The 23,235-nt window shown below is 48.9% G+C and overlaps 1 protein-coding gene and 1 long non-coding RNA gene across 2 annotated transcripts in view; both read left to right on the forward strand.

Annotated features, from left to right (window-relative positions):
* The first annotated feature begins 1,123 nt into the window (after nucleotides 1-1,123).
* On the forward strand, nucleotides 1,124-9,636 carry LOC139037026 (uncharacterized). The gene is made up of 3 exons (XR_011489807.1): nucleotides 1,124-1,316; nucleotides 3,896-3,926; nucleotides 8,086-9,636. It is a non-coding gene; the product is annotated as an uncharacterized lncRNA (long non-coding RNA).
* A 154-nt stretch (nucleotides 9,637-9,790) lies between these two features.
* The window catches only part of TMPRSS13 (transmembrane serine protease 13), a 36,339-nt gene continuing 22,894 nt past the window's right edge, over nucleotides 9,791-23,235 (forward strand). The window contains exons 1-2 of the mRNA XM_070473522.1: nucleotides 9,791-11,005; nucleotides 13,004-13,087. Of these exons, the coding sequence (XP_070329623.1) occupies nucleotides 13,067-13,087 (21 nt within the window). The 5' untranslated portion in view covers nucleotides 9,791-11,005; nucleotides 13,004-13,066. The remainder of the gene's footprint in view (nucleotides 11,006-13,003; nucleotides 13,088-23,235) is intronic.

Raw genomic sequence — 23,235 nt, forward strand, 5'->3', positions numbered from 1 at the left:
ACAGGAAGCTCTCAAAATTATTTGTGAAAAAGAGTTATCATATGACTCACCAATTCCCATCTTGGGTATATACCTGAGAGAATTGTAAACATGGGTGTCCGTACAAAAACTTGTATATAAATGTTTGTAGTAGCATTATTCATAATAGCCACAAAGTAGAAATAACCCAAAAGCCCATCAACTGATGAATGGATCATTTAAAGGTGAAATAAACTTGCAACAGAATATTGCATGTGTGCGTTCCAAGTTGCTTCAGTCATGTCCAACCCTTGGCAACCCTATGGACTGTAGCCCACCGGGCTCCTCTGTCCATGGGATTCTCCAGATAAGAATACTGGAGTGGGTTGCCATGCCCTCCTCCAGGGCATCTTCCCCACCCAGGGATTGAGCCTGCATCTCCTGTGGTCCTTCATTGCAGGTGAATTCTTAACCTCTGAGCAACTGAGGAAGCCCTGCAACTGAATATCATTTCACAATAAAAAGGAATAAAGTATTGATACAAGCTACAGCATGAATGAACCTTGAAAATATTACGATGAATGAAAGAAGCCAGTCACAGAAGATCACATGCTGTGTGATTCCATTTATATGAAAAGTCCAGAACAGACAAATCTGTTGAGACAGAAAGGAGATTAGTGGTCACCTATGGGGTAGGTAAGCTGAGGAGAAATAGAGAGTGACTGCTAATGGATGGGATGTTATTTTCAGAGGCGATGAGTGTTCTAGAATTCATTGTGGTGATAGTTGCATAACTCTATACACTGAAAGCAGGCAAATTATAAGGGATATGAATTCTATCTCAAAGCTGCAATTTTGTGTGTGTGGTGAGGCAGGGGGATGAATTCATGAATCTGCTTCTTCTGATCACTTCCTGGCTCTTAGGGGAGACAAATCAATTAAGACATGCCCCCACGAGCTGGTCTATGTGCGTGTGTGTGCTAAGTCACTTCAGTCACGTCTGACTTTTTGCGATCCTATTGACCGCAGCCCACTAGGCTCCCTTGTCCATGGGATTCTCCAGGCAAGAATACTGGAGTGGGTTGCCGTGCCCTCCTCCAGGGGAACTTCCTGACCAAGGAGTCAAACCTGTGTCTCTCATATCTCTTGCATTGGCAGGTGATTCTTTACCCACACCACCTGGGAAGCCCATGAGCTGGTCTACTCTGCTCTATCCTGGAAACGCACAGTGACGCAAGAAACGTCCACACACATGTCCCGTCCCCCTCTGGGATTCCATCCCCATGGAGCATCCTTGGATGCTACGGGAGACCTCTTGGAAAGGGTGTCCTGGAGGACCGCACAGGATCCAGGCCCAGGTGAGACTGCAGGAATTTTCTCTCCAGTTCTCCAGCTAGAGCAAAGCATGCTCTTAGTCACCGGGCTCTGTCACCCCGCCCGGGGTTAATTGCCCCTCAGCCTCTGTGTGTGTGTGTCATCCACACATGTGGATGATTATACTAAACCTGGGGCTGATGACTTGGGCCACGTTGCATCACACCAGTCTTGGCCCAGTGAAGACTGGGAGAACTGGCTCTCCCAGGGGCTCAGTGTGAGTGGAAAGCCAGGGCACTCAGCACTAAGAGGGAGAGAGGACAGTGGTGACACAAGAGGGCTCTCTGGTCCTCACTCCTCACCCCAAAACTGGAACCCAGAGTGGCTGGAGCCGTGGAGGTTCAGGCTAGAGCTGAGGATGGCTGGCTGGTTGGCCTTGTATTTGGCCTTGAAGTATTGAACTTAGTATAGGAGCGTCTATGGTTTGGTGTTGAACCAAAGAAGCCTTGGGCAGCCTTCAGGCTCCAAGATGTGGGCAGAGGCCTGGGAAGAAAGGTCAAAGATAGGAAGTAGGTCTTTAGAATCCTAGTCTCTCAAAGCTCTGCCGTAAGATGTTAGAGAGTTACCCTGCAGTCAGTAGTTTAAGAGAATGATTCAGAAAAGAGGATCCGAGGTTCTTTCAGTTCGGACATTCTGAAAGCCTGGTTGTGAACATTCACTGGGCACTTAGTCTGTGCCATGGCTGTATATGCCCTGTCTTCATTCATCTTCACATAACCCTATGAGGTGTAGCCTATTCACAGTGATTTTTCTTTGTGATAGGGAGATCAGTGGAGGAAATTTAGTTATTAAGCAACTCCTGATAGACACATAGTAGAAAATCAATAAGGACTTGTTGGGACTTAGAGAACAAACTTATGGTTGCTGGGGGAAAGGACGGGGGAAGGGAGTTACGGAGGATGGACATGTACACGTTGCTGTATTTAAAATGCATAACCATCAAGGATCTACTGTTAAGCACAGGGAATTCTGCTCAATGTTGTATGGTAGTCTGGATGGGAAGGGAGTTTGGGGGAGAATGAATACAAGTATATGGGTGGCTGAGTCCCTTCTCTGTCCACCTGAAACTATCACAACTTTGTCTGTTAATTAGCTATACCCCCATACAAAATCTGGAGAAGGAAATGGCAACCCACTCCAGTATTCTTGCCTGAAGAATTCCATGGACAGAGGAGCCAGGCAGGCTCCAATCCATGGGGTCACAAAGAGTCGGACACGATTGAGTGACTCTCACTCAATAATATCACTCAATAAAAAGTTTTCTTTAAAAAATAAAGACTTGACTGACTGACTGGTTGCTTAGATTTGTGCAAGACATTGTGAGGGGATGCAAAAGAATTACATGTCAATTAGTGAGTACTTATTGTATGTATTCTTCTGAAAAGTATTGTCCAGTCTTGGAAGAGAGACCAAACTTCTACGGGTTTTTTCATGTTGGCAATTAATTCAGGTAAAAGTAATACTGTCCAAATTCAAGAAAATATACTGTGAAATGAGAAGAAATATTTGTATTGGTCTCTGCTCCCTCCAATTCCTATCATAGGGCTTCTGCATCCCTTGTGAATAGAATGTTAGGAGAATCTTTTGTTTTAGTATTTTAGTCTTTGACCCTGGTTCTTGACTCAGGGTTCCTAAAGTTCTTTTAATCTCCTGGGTGATACGAGTGTCTTTTGTTCTAATGAGGCAACTCTGCCTGGGCCCTTGAGCCTTCCTGGATGGGGGCTGGCCACCAGAAAGATTGAGTCATGATAAGAAACTTGGACATTTCAGCCCCACCTCCTCATTCCCTAGAAAGGGCAGAGGGGCTGGAAATGGGGTTGACAATTGATCATGCCTACCTGAGGCAGCCACCATAAAATCCCAATAGTATGGGGCATGGGGAGCTTCCAGGTTGGTGAACACTGGGAGGATGAACGTGGAGACAGAAACTCCTACCCTTCCAGACCTCACCCGTGTACCTTTTCATCTGGCTGCTCATCTGTGTCCTTTATCATATCCTTTAAAAAGGTGTAAGTAAATGTTGCCCTGAGTTTGGTGACTTGTTTTAGTCAGTAATTGAATCCAAGGGGGAGGAGGTCATGAGATCCTCCAGTTTGCAGTTTAAGTTAAACGAAAATTGTAGGTAAGCGGAGACCTTATTACTTGCAATGGTATCTGAAATTGGGAGCAGTCTCATGGGACTGAACCCTTAACCCGTGGGATGTGTCAGAACTGAACTAAATCATAGCACATTCATCTCATGTCACAGAATTGCTTGGTGTGGGAAAGAAACCCACCTTCTGGTGTCAGTGTTGTGGGTAAGGTAGGAATGGGGAAACACGAGAGGAGCACTGAGTTTTTCCATCACAAACATCTCAATCCAACTAGAGACAAGCTAGTTTTAAGTATTTGTTTTAGATTTTCTAAATATGGTGAAAAGTTCCAATATTCAAGGTTATTGAAAAAGTTGTGTTTGAGAGGAAAGTTGAATGATAACATATACTACCATTGTATTGAGTGTTGTCTCATTTAATCTTTGGAACTCCATGGGATAGTAATGGGGTATTATTTTTCTCTTTTGCAGATAGAGAAACTGAGATCCAGATAGTAAACTTGTAAGTAATATAACCAGAATTTCACTTTAGGGTATGTATTTTTTAAACCATAGTCTAGTTTACATCCTTAACCATTATAGATAAAATAGTAGCCTCACTCAGAAAGCCAACTATAGAGAAAATTAGAAACTTCTCTGTACAAAGAATTGTCAAGTCACAGTTGTTTTCAAACACATTTCCAGCACTTATTAGTTATGTGTTCCTGGGCAAATTACTTATCCTTTTGGAACCTTGATTGTATCTTCATCTGTAAAATGGGGATAAAAGTATCCATTCATAAGTTTGATGTGGCAATTGACTGAGACACTGCCTATAAAGAGGATTCAATACACATTAGCTACTCTTCTGGTAGCAAAGTCCTGAGATGAGGAGTGTGAGGATGCAGGAGAATGAGGTTTCCATGGAAGGGTAAGTGTCATGAGGACAGACACCACGCTGGGCTGCTCCTGCTGTTTTAGTGGCCAGAGCAGTATTTGGCACATGATAGGTGACAGCAAATTATTGTTTTCAGATGTATAATAGTTAAGCAAGATTTCAGGGGCTGAGTGGTAAATGGAAGGGAACAGATTTCAGCAAGATGATCCAGGCACTGGGATCAAACCAGTCAATCCTGAAGGAAATCAATCCTGAACATTCATTACAAGGACTGATGCTGAAGCTGAAGTTCCAATACTTTGGTCACCTGATGTGAAGAGCCAACTCATTGAAAAAGACCCTGATGCTGGGAAAGATTGACATCAGGAGGAGAAGGGGGCAACAGAGGATGAGATGGTTGGATGGCATCACTTATTCAACGAACAGGGGTTTGAGCAAACTCCAGGAGATTGTGAAGGATAGGGAAGCCTGGTGTACTGTAGTCCATGGGGTCGCAAGGAGTAGGACACAACTTAGCAACCAAGCAGCAACAACAGGGACAATTACCTTCAAGGTCGTGGGTCCTGAGCCTTCTGTTCTGACTCAAGAAAGGGAAGCTAAATGTTCTACAAATAGTTTTGGATACTGCCTACTAGTGGGTGGTTCAAAGGGCAGTCACAGCACCAAAGGTCCATCGGATCTGGCTGTTTTGGGGGAGAATTTGGAAACTAGCTGGAAATGTGGTCTTACTCTGTGTAATGCCCACCATTCAGCACTTCAAGGGTCTCCATCAGGAGCCCCTAAACCCCTTTAGTTTTCCCTCAGTGTGGGAAAATTAAAGCTAAAAAGAAAACCCCAGTATGAATTTATAGAACTTGGAAGGCTGAACTGAATTCTGGGCACATTTTAGCGTCAAAAGCATTGAGTGAAGACAAATTGTAGGCAGGTGTGTTTATACATAGTTTCAAGCAGATGGTAATAATATCTTATGTCCTAAAAGTTTACTTCAGTGTTTCCCATGAGCTATCTCACACTATCACTTGATCTCAAAGGGGCAGGCAGAGAAGACCTTATCTTTGCTAGGTGACAGGTGAGAGAACTAAAGTGCAGTGATTTGGCCAAGTTTCCACTTCTGGGGAAGGAACCAAGCCAGGGCTGGACCTGGGTCAAGGTGCGCTGTCCCTAAGCAGTGTTCTAGGTTGGCTATAAAGACACTTTCAAGGGAAGTTTTGCCTTCAGGAACTTTGATGTTGATCATAGTTACTAGGGGCCCATGTTTGGGGTGTCCCATGAATATCAAGTGCACAGCCTTGCAGGCACTTCGGCTGCAGCCAGGCTCAGCCAAGACACCCGCCTGGGGACATAGAGACTCTCTGGGCTTCCTGAGGTTGTTACCTGTCCCATCCACGTAGGAGTGCTGTCCTAAGGGCTAGAGGAGAAGAGCAGAAAGTGCTTTGCAAATGTGGTTTTTAATGTCTTAATATCCATGAGGAATAATATCCATAATAATATCCATAGAGGAAAAACTCATATTCCTATAGATTAATTTGATCTAAACTGAGAAGTCTTTTGAAAGCCAAGAAAGCAGAAAGGCTCATGCTTTCTTTCCAAACTCCGAATAACCGATTGGAGAAAAGGAATAACATAGTTGCCTGCTCGGATATCTAAAGTTCCTCAAAGACATAGATAACAAATTTATGTTTACAAAAGGGGAAAGGAAGGGAGGGAATAGTTAAATTAGGAGTTTGGGATTAGCAGATACAAACTACTATGTATAATAGATAAACAATGAAGATTTAATGTGTAGCACAGAGAACTGTTTTTAGTATCTTGTAGTAAACTATAACGGAAAAAAATCTGAAAAGTATATATATACACATATATATAAAACTCCGTCACTTTCTATACACCAGAAACTAACACAACACTGTAAACTAACTATACCCCACTCCCCCCAAAATATCTAAAGTTTCTCATGTTATCTAGATTTAAAGTCTGGATAACTTTGTATCTTTTAAAAAATAGTCAAAAAGCCAAAAGTTCAAAATGCACAATGTTTCCTTTCACTGGGGAAACAATATAAATATCTATCTTTTGGTGACAGTTGGCAAAACATAGCGTGATTAATCTGGGGACCAGCAGGGTTTCACCTTCCATGACTTCACACTTTTCATCTGCTCTGATAAAAACACGTCTGAAGCAGCTGAAAAAATGAAGCTAGGAGAAGAGTTATTTACATCCAAATGAAGTCGTCCTTTTAAAATAATGAATTGTAAAGAATAAAGGTTCTAACAAGAATGTACATATATTAATACTTTAAACTTTATTATCAAAACAGCATCTTGATACTTAGGAAAATTTAAAAATATGATGACCCATTACACCGGTCTATTACAACTGACACTATCATGGCAAGAACATAGATGTGAGGCAGAAAATCTGGATTTGAGCATTAGCTCCATCCTGCATAAACTATTGACAGTGGCAAGGTTATTTCCTTGACTCTGCTTCCTTGTTGCAAAATGAAATTGTGTTCTGAGGACAGAATGAAATAATATTCATGCAAGTGCTTTGCAAATGTGAGTTATTATTTCTTGGTGCTTCTTTTATATTTAACCATGAAATATATATGTGTGTGTGTCTGTCTGTCTGTATGTATATATATATATATAATTTTCTCTTCAAATTCTTATTTACTGCACATTGCACCTGTTTTTCTTTCTCTCTGGGTTCTGATCACCCTTCTGTTCTTGTCTTTCTGGGCAAACTTTAGCGGCATTTTCTTCTTTCTTGAACTATGATTCTATTTCTCTCTGTCAGATCTTCTGTTCCTCAGCTCTTCTGCAACAATCTCCACACTGCCTGGTCCCCTTCACTGACTCTCTTCTCTTGTGCCCAATCTCTCTGCGTAAAGATTAGGTTCTCCAGAGTTGAAAAGGACCTCACTTTTTAGAGGTAAGGAAGCCAAGACTCGGGGCACCTGGGAAGAAGTTGCTTAAGAGTAACAGAGCAGCAACAAAAGCCCAGTCCTGAGTCTCAGCCCAGGGCTTCCCTCCACCACCCTGCCAGCAAGGGATCCTTCTCTCGGGCTTCGGATTCAAAGCATGGACCTTAACCCTCTTTACACCTGCTCAAAGCAGTATTTGCTGTTCAACCAAACTTAGAAATTATATTATATCACAATGGCTACTATTTATTGGTGGGTACTATGTACCAAGCCCTGTGTCAAGTGTTTTATAACAAATGATTTCAGTGAGGGGACATAAATACTTATTTGAGAGGAACCATTATCCCCATCTGAGGAAACAGAGGCTCTGAGATGAGGAGTAACTTGCCCAAGGACAGAGGTGGTACCCGAAGAGCTGAGATTCTATTCTATGTTGTGTCTGACTCTTTGCAGCCCCATGGACTGCAGCACACTGGCCTTCCCCGTCCTTCACTATCTCTTGGAGTTTGCTTAAATTCAAGTCCATTGAGTTGGTGATGCCATCCAACCATCTCATCCTTTGTCATTCCCTTCTTCTGTTTTCAATAGTTCCCAGCATCAGGGTCTTTTCCAGTGAGTCGCCTCTTCACATCAAGTGGCCAAAGTATTGGAGCATCAACTTCAGCATCAGTCCCTCCAATGAATGTTCAGGTTGATTTCTTTTAGGATTGACTGCTTTGATATCTTTGTAGTCCAAGGGACTCTCAGGAGTCTTCTCCAGCACCACGGTTTGAAAGCATCAATTCTTTGCTTCTATGCCAGATTTCAAAGTCTGTTGTACAAACCACTCAACACTCCCTGCTCTGAATGTTCCTTTAGGCCTCTCACAGCCCCCCTGGCAGCCCCAGAGTGCCAGCCTGTCTTACTGCCTGTCTCTCACACCTCCTGGAATCTCACCTCCACCTCCAGAAAGCCTTCTCAGATGGATGAGAGGAGTAGAGATGTTGCTGTCTGAATGTGGGAGTCTCGTGGTCACAGCAGTGTCTCATTTGCCCTCGCACTCTGTAAGTATTTGACTGGCTGTGCCCAGGTGGACCCGCCTGCCTCTGCAGGGCATAACCTCCAGCTGTCTGTCAGCACCACCGGTCTGTTGCAGGTACTTCCGTCCTGTGGAAAAATTAGCAGCGTCGGTGGGTGGTCCTGGTGAACCACTGTGTGTGCTGTCGCCCAGTCATGTCCCACTCTTTCTGACCCCATGGACTGTAGCCCACCAGGCTCCTCTGTCCAGGGGATGCTCCAGGCAAGAATACTGGAGCGGGTAGCCATTCCCTACCCCAGGCATTGAACCCGGGTCTCCTGCATTGCCGGCGGATTCTTTACCACCTGTGCCACCTGATTTTATCTCAAGGAGGAGCCCATGTAAATATGACTATGGGGGCCCTGGCTCTGGGCCCACATTTCAGGGGGGCCATAGCAGCCATGGGCCCAATTTTGGAGAAATTCGTGGAGGGAAGAAGACCTTGACATCCTCTCACACCGGGAGCAAGCGAAGGAACGGGGGTGTGTTCAGGTGGGCAGAGTGCCAACTCAGAGGGTCGCCAAACCATTCCCTCGAGTGTGAGAGGGGCTGTCGTGCTGAAGCCGGACTTGACTTTTGCAGGGAGGGGGACTGGGAATTTGGAAAGACGGGTGTGGGCAAATCACAAGGAAGAGCAGCTGCGCCAAATCCTTCTTTGGAAACAGGCGCCACTTAGGACTGTCTCCAGATGGTGCATCTTCCTCTCCCATCTGGGCACAGCTGTGTGGCTTCCAGGGAGGGGCATCACAGAGGGCCCATCTGAGAAGTCTTGGCTGCTGTGGCTGGGACATCCTGGAGGATAGACCCAGCCTTTCTCACTGCCCACTGTTAGAGGGGGCGGGGGCCAGAATGTGCCAAGGTAGCCCAGGGTTCTGCCAGAGGCTTCTTACCTAGTTTATCCCATCTAATGGTGGGTTTGGGGTGATGCTAAGCACCCCAGTGATGGGAGCTGTGATGGTCACGGGGAGAAGACCCATGGGACCTCTGCCTCCTGTTGATCCTATACCAGACACAAGGGGTAGCAAACTCCATGACTAAGGGGAACGCTGGCTCCTGGGTTGAGGGTTCCGGACCCTCTGAGGCACTCAGCTGGGGGGTCACCATGTGGTCCTTTGGCCACGCTCAGGCTTCCGGCCCACCTTTCTTTTCTAGGTATGCCTGGCCTCGTCCCTCTGCTCTCCCCATTACTTAAGCCAAGAGGCCTCTTATCTGCTGGACGTGGCAAGCCTCAGCCATGCCCCACCAGCCAAGCCCCCTCCAGTCTTCCTCAGGCGGCCCGAGGGGCCAGCTGGGACCAGGGACATCATTTAGGCACATGGGTTGTTTCTTCTTGGTTTGAAAAAAAAAACAAACACCACTCTACCCAGCCTCCCCTTATACTATCTGGGAGCATCCTTAGCCAAGTTCCTGGTGTGGACCCAGGCCAGTGGCCCTGCTGGTCTGGACTCAGGGAGAGTGCTGGACTGGGGGCTGGGGGTGGGGAGCAGTGGCTGCGGGGGAAGTACAGAGGGGTGGAGCAGGTGTCTTGGCCCAAGGGGTTTCTCCTGGGGACTTACTCCCTTGAGGGTCGGCTTGGTGTGTCCTCTCTGCCTGGCCTCTAAGTATGTGGTCTGTGTGTTCTGGCTTCCCTTAGACTTGAAGGGAAACCCCTCAGTGGAGCTCTGAGTGATGGAAAAGCTCAGAAGCTGGGGTGCCTAGGAGGCAGGGCACTCAGAGTTTCCACGGAGGAAGCGAGGAAGAAATTCGGGAGTGAGGGTGATGAAGGATTCAGGAGCCAGGACCATTGGCAACCAGGTGCAAATAGAATGGCTAAGAGCCTCGATTCCCAGTCTGTAACCCTAGGAAGGAGCTCGCAAGGACCTGGGTAGTGGCAGCTGGAACAGCCGTGAAAGCGGAGCACTAAGAGTTTAGTCTCAAAATAGTAGTGAGGTTTCTGTCACTCTTCACCCTCTTGCGGTTGCCTTGAGGCACTTGCTTGTTTGCATGGATGATATATTTTATGTGAAACTCCCTCCACCCTGAAGGAAAATGACCCAGAGGCAGGAAAGGACGAGGCTATGGATGGCCTGGGGTCCCACTGCAGAGGAGATGAAACACAGAGCAAATGAACACCTAGGTCCAGGGCACTGCTTGCCTCTGGATGGGAAGTGGTCAAGGTCAGGTCCCTGGGCAGACGGAACTGAGGATGGTGTGACCAGGTGTCTTCCTTCTATAGAGACAATAAAGTGCAGAAGCCGAGGGCAGAGGTAGGTCTTCCCAAGTTCAGTTCTGTTGGGGGAGAGTCCAGACATTAGGCCAGCCCAGCACCTACCCCTCAAAACTACCAGCAAAGAATTTCAAGTCTCAGTGTCCCTCAGCCCCACCTTGCAGCCCCAACACATATACTGCGTGTTCCCCTCGACCTCGGGCAGGATCCCTGCCCTTCTATTCTTTGCCACTCTCACCCCAGCAGCAGGGCCTGATGCTAAGCCGTCAGCACTGATTGAACTGAACCAATGGCTGGTGGCGATTTCCACGTGGGTGAGAAGGCTTGGTCAGCAAGGACGCTGAGACAACCTGTGTCTCTGATGGATCCAAAGAACAGAGCAAGAAATACAACCGACATCTCTTCAGAGCCTCACAGTGCTGGACATATTATCTGGGGGTGGACGTGTCACCACCATCTTCCAGAGAGTGAATCTGAAGACCTCCAAGTTCACGTAGCTGGCCTTTATCTCTGAGGTGGGGTTCCCATCCCCCCAGGCTGGCCTGGAACCCCAATCCTGAGCTCTTGCCAGAGGCCGGTGGAACCTTCAGGGAATGACATGAACCTAAGGGTGACCCTAGGAGGCCAGTGGTCTGCCTGGGGGACAGAGTGGGGGGTCCTCAAGTCTGGTGCATGGAAGGAAAGGCCCAATGCCAGTCTCCAGCCTTAGTCCCTGGTGGCCTGAGTTGGGGTGGGTGCCTCCCTAGGAAAGAGGGAAGACTAGGCACAATTTGGCATCTCCTAGGAACTGGACAGCCACATGGGAGGAGTCCCTCTGCCATGGCAGGCTGGTGGAGGGAGGAAGAAGGGGATGGGGCTAAAGCTGAGTTCTTCTGGAGAGCCAGGGCAGTGACACCCCTAATCACCCAAATCTGGAGATCCCTGGGGTCTCTGCCTGGGCCCTCCAGGATGCCCCTCCTCCATCCTTCTGCCTTGGGATTCTATTTCCCTCAAAGCACCTTTGGAGCCAATGGTTTCCCATCTGATCTAGAACTTTCCATTTTCCTGTCTGTAAATGGAGAGAATAGTAGTCACATCCCTTGTTGTTGCTTGAGTGTCTCCTGAGTGAGGCCCTCCTGACTCTCCTCTGAATTGTAATTCTGCCTCCCCAGCCCTCCCAATCTCCTTCCCTGCCTTGTTTTGCTCTATGACCCTCTCCCCTTTCTAACACACTGTATCTTCTGTCTATCACCATCTTTGTTATCTATCTGTTTATTTTTTAAATTATTTCTGTCTGCCCCACCCCCCAAACACTAGTGCCATAGGGCAGGGGTCTTCACTTATTTTGTTTACTGCGTCCCCAGCACTTAAAATTGTGCCAGGAACATAAGAAGCCCTTAACACATACTTGTTCAATGAATGAGCAAAGGATGGGTGAATAGAATTGTTGTAGGGATTAAACGCATCGCTGTAGGTGAAGCATTTGGTAGGATACCCAGCAGCTTATTATTATTTCTGCTGTTGCTATTGTTTGTTAGATGTGACTTGTACAGATTCCTCAGGCTCTTGGCTCTCCGGCTGTCCATCTATAAAATGAGGAGATTGACTCACTAGATGAACTCTCAGCTTCCTTCAGGCTCTAAAAGGTCTGCAGTTCTATGATCTTGGTGCTCCAAATACTCAGAGTCTGGAAGGTTCTTACTGAAGCTCACCTTCTGCTGTTCTCAGCTGCTCAGCTGGGTGTGGAGGTGCTAGGTAACCCTTCACGGCTCCTCTTGCTCTGCCTCTTTAGACACTATTTCTTTTGACAGTATAGGGCAGAGGTGTGGAACCATGAGTCAGCCTGGTATTTCTTGGAACCTTTTCCCTTCAAAACATTTGTATGTTTTATTTGTACTGGTTTTGATGTCTTGTGTCATAACATTTTATCACTTTCAATAGGGGCAATTCATTATGTGCACAATCAGAAGCCATTTGATTTTAATTTCCTTAAGTGTTTTTATAGAAATAAGCAAAAAAAAATTCTTTTTGCCAGACCACACGTCCTGACTTGAGGTGTGGACTTGTGGTCCATGGAGACGAAGGTTCACACTGTCCTGCCGTGGGTGGGCCTCTGAGCTTGACCGATCCCCGTGGGGACAGGATCATACCTCAGAGGGCTCAGAAGCACCGGCTTTAGGAGCCCAGGTTGGCAGGGATAAGATCATCCTCACAGGCGCTGTGAGGACATTTTGGGCCATTATGTCTCCCCAGAATCCCCTTCTGAAAGAGGCAATCTGGAACCCCTGTTCTCCCCCACAGCTGACTTTGTGGGGGCAGCTTTAGGAATAAAGGTAGCTTCATCCTCTGGGTATCTGGCATTTGCTGAGTAACTGGGGAGGCCTGGGGGAGGGGCAGGGGACAGGTCTGGCTAGTTCTGCGCTGTTGTTCATACATGGGATTACTTCACATGTCCCAACCAGCTTCCCCGCCCAGCTGCGGGGGGGCGGCCCTCAATTCCAGCCCCCTTTTTCCCTACATGCCTGGGACGCCAGAGGCCAACATGGAGCTTCCCTTCGACACCAGCTGAGTCCGGAGGCTTCAGCCCTTGGGAGACCATGGAAAGGGACAGTCGCCGGGTGAGTGCATCTGGGGACCTCGGGCCAGAACCTCCTAGCACTGGGAAAGCAGGGACAGGTCTGGCAGCCAGCTGTGGCACGGGCACCCGCGTGCGCCTTGGGTTCCAGAGGAAATTGAAGGTGCCTTTTCTAGGAGCTACTTGCCAGCTACTCGGGCAACCTGCTTTATCACAATTCCTAGAAGGGGCCTCATGGGAGGAGAAGCTGATGGGATCTGGAGACTGGTCAGGAAGCACCTCTGGGCTCTGTGGCTGGATCCCGGGTTCCCACTCTGTGGTCCCTGAGAATCCCAGCCAGTGTGTGTGCTCTTGGGAAGTCTTTGCTGGTTTGAGAATCACAAAAAATTATTAATAGCATTCTAACCAAGTTCAAGTTTATCTCGGGTAACTCCCTCACTAAACCATCCTGGAAAAGGTGACTTTCTATGTGCATTTAAGATCTTCAACGGGTTTTTTCAGCTTCCCTTGGTCATTATTTTGAGCCTCAATAATTGTCACACTTGGAAAGTGCTTCCTATGTCTAACCATGATTCCTTCTGCTATAACCAAGGTGACTTTCCTCTTCTGCTTTTGGTGGTAGAGAGCAGCCAACTGTCCTCTGTGGAAAAGCCAGCCATGTACATCTGAAGGCTTCCAGAGATTTTGTTCAAGAATTCCTCAGCTTTCTTTTCTCAAGGGACATGCCTCTTGTGCTCTAACTTCTCCTCGGTCTTATTTTCTGCTCATCTCCACCTTCTTCTGTTCTCTGCTGATGTACAATCTAGGACTTGGGGAAGGATGGGCCACCTTGGGAACTGAAGCCTATGTTCTGGTTGGTAGTGGGCTTGTGGTCCATTTTGAACCCCAGACGTGTTTCTGCAAGCTTTACCATCATCTCTCTTGCCATTTTTTTCTAGCTCCTTCTTAACTTTTCTGTCCCAGGTTTTCTCTCCTGCCTTCTGCTTTGGACTACTTGGCTCATGTCTCTGCCTCACCAAGGTCATTTGACCCTAGGCTTCTGGGGGGGTCACTGGAGCCTCTGGTGAGAAGTAAGGGTAAAGCAGAGGGAGTTTTTTCTGAGGTATGGGGAAAGTGAACCCGTAGTCTCAGCCATGGGTCATGTTCCTCGGTAACTTGCTGGGAACCTAAACTTCATGGTTCCTAGACATGAGGGGTGAGAACAGAAGCTATCTGAAGGGTCACTCCCTGGGGCAGGGTGATGGGGGGTGATACCTGCTAGGATGCTCACCTCTCCAGAGTTAGGGACCAACATGGAAGGTCACTGGAGGGGCATAGGTTGGAGTGCAGGCTTTTCATTATTGATGGAATAAATGACACGTGTATGGCAGGTGCCATGTTCACTCTGGGAGGCCATACTAACTTACCTTGGAATGAAAGAACTGAATAATTGCTTCCTTAATTAGGTTCTTAGATTTGTCCCCTTATTTAAAGTGGAACCTCCAAGATTGTGAGCCTGAGGTGGGAACAGAGAGAGCTTCCTGAGGATTTTAATCTTATCTGCAGTGGGTTTCTTAATACAAATGAAATTGAATAAGAGCAAAGTGGGAGTAATTGATCATCCAAGGCTGTGTCTTCTGCCTGAGGACTCTGTTGTAGAAGGATATGTTGTACTTTTTGACCATCAGCTCCATAGAGTAATGAGAAAGATGGGGGCAAGTGCTCAGGGCTGGTGCACTGGGAAGACCCAGAGGGATGGGATGGGATGGGGAGGGAGGTGGGAGCCGGGATCAGGATAGGGAACACATGTAAATCCATGGCTGATTCATGTCAATGTATGGCAAAAACCACTACAATATTGTAAAGTAATTAGCCTCCAACTAATAAAAATAAATGAAAAAAAAAAAAAAAGATGGTGGCCAATGGACTTAAGCCTGATGAAGCTTCTCTGTGAGCTGGTTGGGACTCCAGGAGAATCTTGGAAAGAAGGTGGAGAAAGATCAGAGCTTCTTTGTATTTAAAAGAGAAGCTGTAGGGTGTGGTGGACAGAACACTGACCAAGTTCCAGGTCAGCTGTGACTTTGAACCAATTCTTAACCTTTCTGCACCTTAGTTTCTTCATCTGTGAAATGCAGCAAATGTAGTATCTACTTCAAGGAGCCTTAGAATAGTATCTTTCACATAATAAGGCTCTTTGAGGAGAATATCTAGCATAGTTAGATAGGTATAGAGGTAGACATATAGTCATAGCTAAGATTTATTGTCATCATCATCATTATCTAGGGTCTAGTCCTAGTTCCTCTAAATTTGGACAAACATCTTCTGTTCTCTGTTCCTCAGTTTCCCCACTTACAAAACGAGAGGGTTGGACAAATTGCCCCGAGGTCTCTTCCTGGTTCCATGACAGTCTCTGGAATCACATAGGGTGGAGTTACAGATGTGCCACAATGGAGATGCACATTTATTCTTAAAAAATAGTGTGTATTTTGTGTTTTTTCATAAGGCACCACATTCTTAATCCTTAAAGAAGTGTCACATTTATTAAAGAAAGACAGAAATACACCCACTGATAAAGCAACAATTCTCTGTAGAGTGGATTTTCCCCTCCTGGGTCTACTTGAAGTGGAGAAGGTTTTCCAAGCCACAGATGCAGTGGACTTGAGAACGGCTGGAGATCCCAAGTCTGGTCCAGGATGAGGCCGCCTCTCTCCAGGGGGCTTGTCAGGTTCCCACGCTGGCAGACAACAGGCTCAGGTGACTCTGCCGTCCCCTAGACCCTGAAGTGTAGGCACCCCCTAGGACCCCAGCACCTGCCCGTCGTCCCTGCAGGTATGCAGCCCTCACCTGAGACATCTGCTGGTCTCACGTTGGTCCCATGTTGGCACTGGTGCTGAGCGGCCTTCCACCAAGCCCATCCTGCCTTGCCTCCCCCTGTGTTGTCACTGTGATCTACCAAATGTGAGCATGAATGTGGGGCTGTGTATGTACGGGGCTCCAGGCTGGGTGCTGGGCAGGAAGACCGACTGATGTAACAATAGCCGCTTAGCTTAAGTGTCTTGGGTAAGTGTTTTGGCAAAACAGCTTCCTCTTGGTACGGCAACAAGGGGGTGGACGGTGCCCAGCCAGGCAGGGAGGGTGCTGGGTTGGGGCATGAGGGAAGCTGGCTGGCACAGGGAACCCTGGGCTTTGTCAGCCAAGTGGAGGCCTTAGTAATGCCAGGTGGAGTCTGTGATAGGGTAGCAATGCCCAGGACTGCCCACAGGGCTCCCATTCATACCAACCTTGAACTGTGTCAACACCCCAGCATTGGCAGAGAGGGGATGTAAGGAGAAACTGAGGACCAAGTTCCTGGGAAACCAAACATTGTTTGCTTGGCAATAGGGGGTACTCAATACTCTTTGAACTATTTGATTAATGATTGAATGAATAGGAAGGTGTTTTCATTCTAGTCTAATAGGGATCCCCAGCTTTTGCACATGTATAAGAGGCATCGTAAACTAGGAGGAACCTTAGCTCCCAATCAGGCTGGCAATTTTCAAGTTCTTTGTAGCAGCAGCCTCTTTCATTCAGATGAAATCTTATCTGGAACTCATTGTACCAGACTGAAAAGTTAATCTGCTCTGTTTGAAGTGGGATAAATATAGGACTTGAAGACTTACTTACTAAGCTGGATTCCAAGGCATCTCCACCGAACTTCGAATGCTCTGGAGAAACTTGTCTGAAATTGCTGGGTTTTTTTTTTAATTTATTTTTAAATTTTTTATTTTGTATTGGGGTATACCAGCCCAGTAACAAACAACACTGTGAAAATTTCAGATGAACAGGGAAGGGACTCAGCCATACATACACATGTATCCATTCTTCCTCGAACTGCCATCCCATCCAGGCTGCCACATAACAATGAGTATAGTTCCTTGTGCTAGACAGTAGGTCCTTATTGGTTATCCATTTAAAATATGGCAGTGTGTGCATGTCCATCCCAAACTCCCTGACTATCCCTTCCTGTCCTCCCCCCACCCCACACGCCCCAGCAACCAAAAGCTCGGTCTCAGTCTGTGAGTCTGTCTCTGGAAAAGAGCTGATTGTTCAATCCCTTCATTGTGTAAAGTTGCCAGCTCCAGAAAGGAATGCCGTTATCCCTCAGGTCACAGAGCTGGTTCAGAGCAGAAGCAAGATTCCCTGGTGCCTTCGGTGCATGCGGCGAGGGGCACCTCACAGCTCCAGCTCCTTATTCTGGAGCCCAGTTTAATTCCAGGCTGCCTCGGGCCCCTGAGGCTAACATTACTTGTGTGTTGGGGGGGTGGGGGTGGGGGAGGCGTGCTGGGGGCTGGGTGGGAGGAGATGCTGGGGAATCTGCCTGTGTTCTGAGGGCCCTGAATCTGTGGGGTTTCTCCGGGTCCAGGGAAGGGAGGGGAGGAGTCAGCCCTGTGTACTGGACATGCGACGAAGCCTGGCTTGGGCAGTGGGGTTGGAAAGAAGCCGGAACCTCTCTGATCCAGTCCAGTTCATGCTGGAGGGTGTTCAGGCTTCCCTGCCGTGGCCCAGAGGCTCCCCAGGCTCCCAACAAGCCAGGGCGCTTTTCAGGTGCTGTTAAAGGGGCTCCTGATCTTTCTTGGTACACCAGCTTCTGCAGGGGTTGGGGCCCACCTCTTCCTGCCTAGCTTGGAGTGCTGGGGTGCCCACCCCTCGAACCTGCTTGATGCTCAGGATCCCTGGAAGAGAGACACTGCCACAGGTCCTCAAGCTAGTGAAGAGTCCGTCCTTTTCTGAGCTTGTTAAGGGGCTGGCATTGGAGGGAGCCTGGAGGTGGGCAGCAGCCTGAGGACAGGAGTCAGAAGGTCCGGATTCTGGTCCTGGAGCTGCCCCCACTTCGGCAAGTCACACTGCCTTTCTGGGCCTTAATGACCTCAGCAGTAGGAAAATGGGTTGGACGAGGGGGTTTTCAAGATGCTTCTAGTCTGTAGACAGCCTAGAACACAGCCCAGGGCTGAGGAGGGAGGCCCAGTCAGTCCAGGCTAGACTTGAAGGGCCCTGATGGACCTGCCCTTGGCCATGAAGACATGTTCAAGTTGCTGTAGGTGGACCTTCTTTTATTTTTTTTAATTAAAAAAAATTAAATTTAGTTTTAAAAATTGGAGTAAAATTGCTTTACAACGTTGTGTTAGTTTCTGCTGTAAAACAATGTGAGTCAGCTCTGTGTGAACATATATCCCCCCTCCACCCACCCCCGGCGTGCTGCAGTCCACGGGGTCGCAAAGAGTCAGACAGGACTGGGCAACTGAACAACAACAACAAATCCCCTCCTTCTCAAGCCTCTCTGCCAGCCCTACTCCCACCCCTCTAGGTCATCGCAGACCACCTGGCTGAGCTCCCTGTGTTATGCACACGGTTGTGTATATATGTCAGGGCTGCCCTCTCAGGGCTTCTCAGGCAGCACTAGTGGTAAAGAACCCACCTGCCAACCCAGGAGACGTGAGAGATGCAGGTCAGGAGGGTCCTCTGGAGGAGGGCATGGCAACCCACTCCAGTATCCTTGCCTGAAGAATCCTATGGACAGAGGGGCCTGTGGGCTACAGTCCATGAGGTCACAAAGAGTCGGATATGACCGAAGCGACTTAGCACCGACAACGCAACTCTCTCAGTTCGTCCCACCCTCTTCTTCCCCTCCTGTGTCCACAGTCCGTTCTCTATGTCGGCATTTCTATTGCAAGTGGACATTCTATAGTCTAGCATGAGACGTTATTAAAGGGTACTTTTCCCTGTGCTGCCTGGGGCTCTGAGTGACGCACAGACTGCAGGCTGCCATCTGTGGGTAAATAACTGTCTCTGCGGAAAGCCCAGGGCACAGTCCATGGCGGCAGCCACATAACTGCGGAGATGAAGCAATCTGAGAGTGCCTGTTACACCACTCAGCATGGCCAGAGGCCCCCTCCTCCCCGGCACCTCTGGCTGCAGAGAGGCCAAGGGTAGGACACACCCGGGGCTTGTTAGCTCACTGCCATCCCCCACCAGGTAAGGGGCCAAGGCAGAGTCACAGCAGGAAACCACAACCCTGACCCAGGAGCCAAGGTGACTCTACCCCGGACGCTGTTGGTGCAGAGGGCAGGTCTCTGGTTTTAGCCCCTGTTCTGCAATTAAACAAGATGTACCTGAGCAACTTTGAGCAAAGCACAAAAGTAATTAGGGCCTCTACTTTCTCATCTGTAAAATGGGCATAATAATCCTCAGCAACTCCTGGCCAGGAAAGAGCTTGGAAAGAGCCCCAGGGCCCAGGGCCAGGCCTGCTCTTGTCAGCCCTCTCCCTGGCCCATCCCCCGCTGCCTTCCTGTGGACCCCGGCCCCACCTCCCTCCTCCTGCCCCAGAACATCTCTAGGGGACTGGATGAGTTTTGAGTAGGGGTCCCTGGGAGCTGCAGAGACACAGGCAGGTGGTAGTAGCGGCCACCTGGGGTGTAGGGCTGGTCCACAAGAGGGTGAGTGTTCACAGCTTTATTTGCCAAGGGGGTAAACCCAGAGAACACGCCAGGGGTGGATGGGTTAGATAGGAAGAAACAGACCGGCAATGCTAAGCCAGGGAAATGGTCCTGAGTCACCCAGGCTTCGGGTCTGCCCTGTCCCCCGGCCTCGGCTCTGCCCTGTCCCCCGGCCTCCCACGGAAGGCCGAGGAGCCTCTGGTCTGCAGGCAGGTTGTGGAGAGCCTGGGCCTTGGTCCTCTGAGTTCCATTCCTGGGTCTGCTGCTCACAGGCCAAGGCCAGGGGTCAGGCCAGTTCTGGCCCAGGCTCTGCTCCTGGTTCTGGGACCTGGGGCAGGAAGTCTCCTCCCCACCCTGTTCCCACCTGCTCAAGGCATCTGCTCTGAGGGTGAGGTCAGGCCTCCAGGAGGGACGCTGGAATCTCAGCAACTGCTCTCCAAGAATGGAAGAAAGGAAATGAGTTACTGCTCTAGTAGGCTAGACATCAGGAAGGACTTCTCGGAAGGTGGGGTGGCAGGCTGTGAACGGCCATGGAACCTCCTATTCTGGGGGTCCTGGAAAATGAGAATACCTAGCATGTCCTGTGATGGTTTGGAGTCAGGAAGATGGAGTCAATGGCCTCATTCTGACGCTGTGTTCCTCTGGTCTTGGGGCCGCCCTTCCACTCTGCTGTCCCCACTAGGGGGACACACTTGGGTGGCTTCCCACATGGGCCGCTCTGTCTGGCATCTGGAGGTCCAGGACTATTCTCTTGCCCTGGTCCACGGGCTTAGAAACTCTCCACCCGCCTCCACCCTGTCTGACACTAGAGGGCTCGCTCTCCTGAGGCCGGGGCCTCTGGGGCCCCCAGGCCCTTCTGGGGTATCACTCTTTCTCCCCTCCCCCAAGCTTCTCCTCCACCCCCATCCCCCACTTCCCAACCCTGGGAAGATTTTGTGACTGGAGATGACTCATCCTTCCACCTGGCTCCTTGGGCACCGAGCCCCCGGGTTGGTTCCATCTTACAGTTCCCACCTCCCTCTAGACTCAGAGAAGAGGGACCCAGGTGGGTCTCCTGCTAGGACCCCAGAGCTCAGCTCATCTCTGCTTCCTGCTGGTCAAGGCCTTAGAGTGGGCAAGTTGGGACCTACCTGTGAGTGAAGCCAGCATCAGGGACAGGGACCCTGCCTCCCTAGCTGCTCTTGGCCTCCTGCTCTGCCTGCCCGCCCCCTGTTCCCTTCAGCCTCCTCCAGGTACACCCACCCCCATCTTCCTCTGGGCCTTCGCCACTGCAGGGCTCTCAGCCCTTTCTCTCTTACGTGGCCCCTGCCCGTCATGATGGGGTAACAGGACCAGAAGCTTGTGATCAAGTCCCAAGACCACTAATCCCTTTAGAGGTTTTAGGCATGCTCTTGAGTGCCTCTGAACCTGTTTCCTCATGTATAAACTAGAGATAAAGTTTTCTGTCCAGCTTGTTAACTAAGAGCCTTGTGAAAAATAGAATAAAGGGTATAAAAGCTCTTTGAAAATTGTAAACCCTAAAGAAATGCAGGAAGTTACTGTGGGCTTTCTTGATACTCTGGGGCCAGATTCTACTTGCTCTGAGGGGGCCTGGTGAGAATCCAAGCCCATCAATGAACTGAGATGTGAATTTGGGCATATTCTCAACCACTTTGGAGCTCAGTTTCAAAGTCTATAAAATGGAGTTAATAATATCAACCATGAAAAGGTTGAAATGGGATCAAGCAAGACATCTGGTGTGCTGTTACATTTGTTATAGCGATGAGCATTTATAAACTGGGCTCTGTCATATTGATTCCTTGCTTATCTGGGGGAAGGAGACAAGATCAGTCCCATTTTGCACGTGGGGAGACAGATTCTGAAGGGTTAACTCACCTGCCTGAGCCAGTTAGGCATGGATGTCATCAGATTTGAATACAGATTTTTCCATTTGAAGCCCAGTGTCTTTAACAAACAAGCAAATAGACACCTACCCACCCGCTGTCACCAAGCATGATGGTCACCGAGCGCTTACTCTACAGAATCACCCATCACTGCAATGCTGTGAGGCAGGGTGACCAGCTCACTGTACAGATGAGGAAACCAAGATGCACAGAGGTTAAGTCACTTTCCCAGAATTACCACCTGGCTTCGAGAGTAATGGAGGGCTCTTGACCACCAGGTTCCACCCAATCCTGACAGGCCACTAGGACCAACCCTGCTTCCCACCAGAAAGTTCCACAAGGTCAAGATCCCTGTAGGAACCCCCGGCCCCACTCCCAGATCCTCTCTGATGCTCCCGGCCCTGCAAGGCCCCAGGCCTAATTCTCAGGCCACATCACAGATGCAGAACAAGCAGCCCATGCACAGAGAAAAGATGTGCCAGGAGCCTCTGGCTGTTGACTCAAGGAGGCAGGGGACTCAGATGCATGCAGGTTTATGGCAGTTCTGGACTATGGGGTTCTGGGCAATCTGTGCTCTGAGCCTCGGATTCCTCATCTACAAAATGAGCTTCTAGATGTGTCAACCTCCCAGGGATACAGCGAGGACCCCAGGAGGCCACAGATATGCAGGTTTATGGTAAACTCTAAAGTACCACACACTGGGAGCTATTATCATATTATTGTCTTGAGTTATGGGAATTTCCCCTGAGGTGGGGATAAACTTATGAGCATCACAGAAGGAGGCCTGGTAGGTCAGTGGGGATGCCACCATGCCAAGGTCCCCAGGCAGGCGCTGAGGCTTGGGTGACTGGTGGGAAGGAAGGACAGGACTCTACCCAGTCTGAGCTTGTCCCTCTCAAGGCAGGACCTTGGTCTGGTCTTTGTCCAGCTCCCTCTTTCTCTAAAGATGAGCTCACACCACCTTATAGCCCTCTGGTCATGCCCCAGGGCTGTTAAACCTCAGCAGGGTGGGTGCTGGGTACGCCAGTGCAAAGCAGGAGAGGAATGACCGTTTCCTACTGGACACAGGCCAGAGAGGTCCTATTTTATGTCATTGAATCCTCAGGATGATTAGTCCTATTCTACAGATTAAGAAAAAGGAAAGTTGAGTGGCTTGTCCAAAGTCACACTTTGGGTGAGACCTAGGATTGGGGCCCAGGTCTGCCTGACACCAAAGCCAGTGCTGTGAACAGAGGCATTGTACATTTCCACATATTCTCACTTCCTCTCCCTGCTCCGACTCCTATCCTGTTGCCCTTGAGGCTTCCGGGGGCATAGCCTATCTTTGTTCTGTGGAGCTCTAGCCTCTAGGCAGCGGGGGTAGGAGGGAAATTTGAGCTCCGGTTCACCTGGGTCAGCAGCTGCTGCAGGTGCTCCTCACGCCCCGAAACACACACGCGTGTGTCCCTACTCTGCTGGCCGGGCCTCTGGACCATGTGTATTTACCCACACCTGTCGGTGAACCCCAGTGACTAGTGACTTCTGGGATAGTCACTCCAGGTCCCTGCCCCTGGCAAGCTGAGAGTGGTCAGGGATGTGTCATTCCTTCTTGGATTCATCTCACAGCCTCCAGAAAAACAAAGAAGTAACTAAATCTGTTACCTCTGACTCTTAGAAGGTGGAGTTAAAGAAAAAGCCAACCCTGTCTGGTAGGCTTGATAGTGTTGACTTGAGTCTGATGTTCTAATAAGCAGGACTTTTTAGTAACTGGGCTGCTTACTAATAATGTCAAATGCATTTAAACACAGTGGTAGGTAACAGATGAAAAGGAGGTGCCTGAGGTCCAGAGCCCATCCCCTCCTCACAGCCCTGCTGAC

This window comes from Odocoileus virginianus, chromosome 10, assembly GCF_023699985.2.
Source record: "Odocoileus virginianus isolate 20LAN1187 ecotype Illinois chromosome 10, Ovbor_1.2, whole genome shotgun sequence".
In the NCBI taxonomy this organism is placed as follows: domain Eukaryota; kingdom Metazoa; phylum Chordata; class Mammalia; order Artiodactyla; family Cervidae; genus Odocoileus; species Odocoileus virginianus.